The 6,466-nt window shown below is 39.3% G+C and overlaps 1 protein-coding gene across 1 annotated transcript in view; it reads right to left on the bottom strand.

Annotated features, from left to right (window-relative positions):
• The window catches only part of CFAP43 (cilia and flagella associated protein 43), a 135,208-nt gene that overhangs the window by 87,003 nt on the left and 41,739 nt on the right, over window positions 1–6,466 (bottom strand). The window contains exon 8 of the mRNA XM_007940021.1: window positions 281–397. Coding sequence (XP_007938212.1) covers window positions 281–397 — 117 coding nt within the window. The remainder of the gene's footprint in view (window positions 1–280; window positions 398–6,466) is intronic.

Genomic DNA, 6,466 nt, shown 5'->3' with positions numbered 1-6,466 from the left:
CATACAAAAAAATTTAAAAAACAAAACAAAACAGAATGCTTCTTAAGATCTCAATTGTTTTGGCCATTTTCAGAAGATTTAATATTATGAAGACACAATATGATGACATCATTCCGACTGGGCAGTAGATTTGATCATGGAGTGATTGGCTTCTCCCAGATCTCTTCGCATCCCCTCTGCACAGGGACTTCCAAGGCTACCCAATTACATATGGATAGAGATTTAAATCGGAACACATTTCATCTTTAACTCTACTGTGAAACAATAAAACATTGCCTACCATGAAGTGTTTGTTTCCAGGTGTGATAAAATCAATTGCCTGAAAGTTCCCATCACAAGCTGTTAGGACTTTATCTAAGGTTGGCTCCTCGTCAAAAGTGCAGGTATAAATAGATCCCTGTTAAACATTCAAAAAATAAAGAGAAAAAGAAACACAGTGTAGGTGTTGCATGAGCAGTTAAAAAATATATTCATTAAAAGCCTACTGGTGAGTGAGGCACTGCCTGGGCATGTTGTTTTGTTGTTGTGTGCCATCGAGTCAGACCTTGACTCATAGCAACCCCTCCTTAGGAGCTGGGAAATCAGAGATCCATTTAGTAAGCCCCTAACCCTGAGAAGCTTAAAATGTAGATACGAGATTAGTGTGGTTACTCATTGATTGATTCATTTATTTATCATTAGAAATAATCAACAAATAGGACTTTACTCTTTCTGCAATTCCAGATACTTGTTTTTTAGATCAGAAAATAAAACAGTTTTGCCTAATTTCAAAAATAACGTCTACTTGTGCAGAAAATTTGGAAAACCAGAAAAGTTGCCAAGATTAATTAAACCCTGCCATATATTGGATACAGCATGATAGGCATGAAGTAAAGTTTTTAAATAACCCTTTGTAGAAATGGAGAGGTGTGGCCCAAAGTGTCAATTTACGGCTTATAAACATTATAAACATAGCTACTGTTACTGAATTGTACACTGGAAGAATGATGCAATGGCAAAAGATCTGTTACATATATAGTCACCACCACCACCACCACCACCACCACCACCACCGCAAAAAACAAAACAATCTATCTTGTCAATCAGTGTGTCTCCACCATCGAATATAATATTTACTGTAAGACTGCTTGGCCAGCTATAGGAAGTCTGGTTTCCAAAGTGAAGAAGGCAGATAGGGGCAGGAAAACTGGGCGAATGGAAACGTGGATGGGGGGAAGGATGATACATTGTGGGGATTGAAACCAATGTCATGGTACAATCTGTGTATAAATTACTGAATGGAAAATAATTTGCTGTGGTATCTTACGTGTTGCTGGTGTTGCTGTGAGGCTGGATGCTATGCCACTGGTATTTCAAATACCAGCAGGGTCATGATGGACAGGTTTCAGTGGAGCTTCCAGACTAAGACAGACTAGGAAGAAGGAAGAGGCCACCACTTCTCAAAGAATTGGGCAGTGAAAACCTTATGAATAGCAGTGAAACACTGTCTGATATATTACTGCAAAACTTTATGAATAGCCCTGAAACGTTTTCCAGTATAGTGCCAGAAGATGAGCTTAAGTTGGGGGGAAAAAAATTCACTGCTGTCAAGTCAGATCTGACTCATAGCAACCCCTCCTTGGGTTTCTGAGGCAGTATTGAAACCGAGTAAAGTCAAAACTCAACTACTTCCCCCACCTTGGTTAGGACAGATAAGACCCCAGTTAGAAATAAATAAGTAAACATAATTACTCAGATCCTTAAAAGCTGACTAGGATGAAAGCTCAACTATTTCCCCACCCTGATTAAGACAAATAGGACCCTGGTTGGAAACAGATGAGTAAACACAATAAGCTCAGTTCCTTAAGAACTGAATGCAATGAAAAGCCAATTTGCACATTCTTTCCTGCTATTCCCCTAGAAACAGGTGATAAACACATTAATGTGTCTCAGAAGGCAACTTGAAAATTAACTCTGGCCCACATGCATGCGCCGCTGAAGCAGGCAGGACCAAAGTTGCTGGGGACTGACATTCTCTCCTCTGCCTAAGCCCTGATCAGCTGATGACAGGAAGCCAGTGTGACTCATCTGGTGCACAGGCGCAGCGCATTTAAAAAACCACTGTCCCTTTAAATCGAGGTGAAGGAAATTTCAGCCAATTGTCAACTATCTTATGCCCAAATTCCTGAAGTTTTTATGAATATGCATAACCCTCTCTTCTGAAACTTACAAAACTGTAATTCGATTCAGATTCAGGGAGTCAGATTTGGGTAAAAAGACCCCTGTCTCTTTGCATTGCCACTTTGCAATAAATAATTTTCTCTCCTCTCAATCACTTGGTGTGTAAAATGTTTTGGCCTGACTGCACATCGGGCAGGGACCTGTGTTTGGTCCTATTTCAGCATCACTACAGAAGTAGATTGCCCGATCTTCCTTCTGAAGAGTGGCTGGTGGGTTTGAACCACCAGCCTTCTGGTTAGCAATCAAATGCCTTAGGCACTGCACTACCAGAGCTCCCTCAGGTTGGAAGGCACTCAAAATACGACTAGGGAAGAGCTGCCTCCTCAGCGTAGAGTTGACCTTAATGATGTGGATGGAGTAAAGCTTTGGGGACCTCCATTTACTTATGTGGCATGATTTAAAATGGGAAGAAACAGCTGCAAACACACATTAATAATCAGAACATGGAATGTACAAACCATGAATCTAGGAAAACTGCAAGTTGCCAATAATGAAATGGAACGCATAAAGATGGACATCCTAGCCATTAGTGAGCTAAGATGGATAGTTTTGGCCATTATGAATCAGACAATCATATGATCTCCAAAACAAAAATAAAACCAAACTCACTGCCATCGAGTCAAATCTCTGACTCATAGCAACCCCTCCTTGGGTTTCCGAGGTGGTATCTACTACACCGGAAATGACAGATTGAAGAGAAATGGTGCGGCATTCATCGTTATTAAAAGAATGTTTTAAGATCTATCTTGAAGTACAATGCTGTCAGTGATAGGATAATATCCATACACCTACAAGGAAGAGCAGTTAACGTTAATATTATTCAAATTTACACACCAACCACCAAAGCCAAAGATGAGGAAATTAAAGATTTTTACCAATTTCTGCAGTCTGAAATAGACCAAACATGAAATCAAGATGTGTTGATTATAACTGGTGATTGGAAAGCAAAAGTTGGAAACAAAGAAGAATCACCAGTAGTTAGAAAATATGGCATTGGTGATAGAAATGATGCCAGAGATCACATGATAGAATTTTGCAAGACCAGTGACTTACTCATTGCAAATACCTTTTTTCAACAACATAAACAACAGCTATACACGTGGACCTGCCGGATGGAGTACACAGGAATCAGATTGACTACATCTGTGGAAAGAGGTGATGGAGATGCTCAATATCTTCAGCCCAAACAAGGGCAGGAGCTGACTGTGGAACAAACCATCAACTGTTCATTTGCAAGTTCAAGTTGAAGATGAAGACAATTAAAACAAGTCCAAGAGAGCCAAAATATGACCTTGATTATATCCCTCCTAAATTTAGAGGCTACTTGAAGAATAGATTTGAAGCACTGACCACCAATGACTGAAAACCAGAGAACTTGTGTGATGACATCAAGAACATCCATGAAGAAAGGAAAAGGTCATTAAAAAGACAGGAAAGGAAGGCAAGACCAAAATGGATGTCAGAAGAGACTCTGAAACTTGCCCTTGAGTAGCTAAAGTAAATAGAAGAAATGACAGATAAAAGAGCTGAACAGAAGATTTAAAAGAGCAGTTTGAGAAGACAAAGTCAATTATTATAATGAAATGTGCACAGACCTGGAGTTGGAAACCCAAAAGGGAAGAAAACGCTTGGCATTCCTCAAGCTGAAAGAACCGAGGAAAAAATTCAAGCCTTGAGAGGCAGTATTGAAGGATTCTATGGGCAAAATATTGGCTGATGCAGGAAACATCAAAAGAAGATGGAAAGAATACATAGAGTCATGTACCGAAAAGAATTGGTCAATGTTCATCCATTTCAGGAGGTGGCATATGATCAAGAACCAATGGTATTGAAGGAAGAAGTTTAAGCCACAAGAAGAATTGGTGAAAAACAAGTCTCTAGGAATTGAAAGAATACCCACTGAGATATTTCAACAAATGGATGCCACGCTGAAGGCACTTAACTCATCTATGCCAAGAAGTTTGAAAGACAGCTATCTGGCCAACTGACTGGAAGAGATCCATATTTGTACCCATTCCAAAGAAAGGTGATCCTACAAAATATGGAAATTATTGAACAATATCATTAATATCACATGCAAGTAAAATCTTGATGAAGAGTATTAAAAAACAGTTGCAGCTGTATTTTGACAGAGAACTTCCACAAGTGCAAGCTAGATCTAGAGGAGGATGTGAAACAGGGACATCATTGCTGATGTCAGATGGATCTTGGCTCAAAGCAGAGAATATCAGAAAGATGTTCACTTGTGTTTTATTGAGTATGCAAAAATATTTTATTGTGTGGATCATAACAAATTATGGATAACATTGAGAAGAATGGGAATTCCAGAACACTTAATTGTGCTCATGAGGAACCTGTACATAGTCTAGGAGGCTGTTGTTTGAACAGAACAGGGGCTACTGCATGGTTTAAAATTAGGAAGGGAGTGGATCAGGGTTGTATCTTTTCACCATAATTATTCAATCTGTATGCTGAGTAAATAATCTGAGAAGCTGGACTATATGAAGAAGAGTGTGGCATAAGGATTGGAGGAAGACTTATTAACAACCTGTGATATGCAGATGACACAACTTTGCTTGCTGAAAGTGAAGATGACTTGAAGAACTTACTGATGAAGATTAAAGACTACAGTGTGCAGTATGGATAACACCTCAACATAAAGAAAATTAAAATCCTTACAGCTGGATCAATAAGCATCATCTAAATAAATGGAGAAAAGATTGAAGTTGTCAAACATTTCATATTATTTGGTTCCACAATCAATACCAATGGAAGCAGAAGTCAAGAAATCAGATGACATATTGCACTGGACAAATGTGCTGCAAAAAAAAACTTTTTAAAGTGCTGAAGAGCAAAGATGTCTCTTTGAAGACTAAGATGTGCCTAACCCAAGCCATGGTATTTTCAATCGCCTCATATTCATGTGAAAGATGGACAATGAATAAGGAAGACCAAAGAAGAGTTGATGATTTTGAGTTGTGGTATTGGTGAAGGATACTGAAAAGTACCATGGACTGCCAGAAGAACTAACAAATCTGTCCTGGAAGAAGTGCTGCCAGAATGCTCCTTGGAAGTGAGAATGGCCAGACTTCATCTCACCTACTTTGGTCAGAAGGGACCCTTCCCTGGACAAGGTTATCATGCTTGGTAAAGTGAAGGGTCAACAAAAAGGGAGAAGTCCCTCAACAAGATGGATTGATACAGTGGCCACAACTATGGACTCAGGTAGAGCAGGGACTGTGAGGCTGACACAGGACCAGGCAGTGCTTTGTTCTGCTGTACATATGGTCACTATGAGTTAGAGCCAACTTGACAGTATCTAACAATAACAACAACATAGTTGTAGTTAGTGGTAGTTATTATTTTAATTATATTTTATCCTTCTTTCTATATTTCCTACCCTTTTGCCTCTCTGGGCTCCATTCTGCATAACTTTTGATACATCTTCTGATTCACCAATTATTTCTTTGGCTGTGTTCAATCTGTGAGACATGTTCACTGAATTTTTAGTTTTTATTTTGATCTGAGTGAAAGTTTACAGAGATTTTCTCTTTTTTCTATTCAACAATTCATACACATTTTGTTTCATGGCATGAATGCAATGCCCACAATGTAACATCACTCTTCTGACTTCCTCTCTGTGTTTCCCTTTTGTCCTTCTTTCCTAACTCTTCCTGCCTTCTCAGCTTTGTCCCTGAGCAAAAGCTTCTCTTTTGATCTTGAATGGCTGACTGTTCTAAGGAGTGTATACCCCGCTAGTGTATTCTTCACCTTGTAGGCCTGTCTATTGCTTGCCTGAAAGTTGAGCCATTGAGGTAAGTTCAGTTCCAGGCTTGAAGGGTGACTGAGGGCCATAAGTCTTGGGGATTCCACCCATATTTATTTAGGTCTTTTTCACTTTGATTGTTATTTTTTATAATTTCTTATGCACCATAGAAGGAGCTCTAGTAGCACAGTGGTTAAAACATTTGACTGCAAACCAAAAGGGTGGCAGTTCGAATCCACCATCCATTCCATGGGAGAAAGATGAGGCAATCTGCTTCTGTAAAGATTTGCAGCCTTACATACAGTACTGCATTGTCAGTGAAGGCAAACATGGGTATATGAGTGGATAGATGGGTGGACAGGCTGAACGATTAGGTATGTCTATGAAATGGGGAGTGTAACCAAGAACATATATAGGGTTGGCAGACAATGGTCCTATAAGTTTATGTGAATGATCAGATTCCCAAGTGTATAGTAGAGC

The sequence above is a fragment of the Orycteropus afer genome, unplaced genomic scaffold (genome assembly GCF_000298275.1).
Source record: "Orycteropus afer afer isolate SDZICR_OR568_19922 unplaced genomic scaffold, OryAfe1.0 scaffold00064, whole genome shotgun sequence".
Lineage (NCBI taxonomy): Eukaryota > Metazoa > Chordata > Mammalia > Tubulidentata > Orycteropodidae > Orycteropus > Orycteropus afer.
This window is presented reverse-complemented; position numbering and strand designations above follow the sequence as displayed.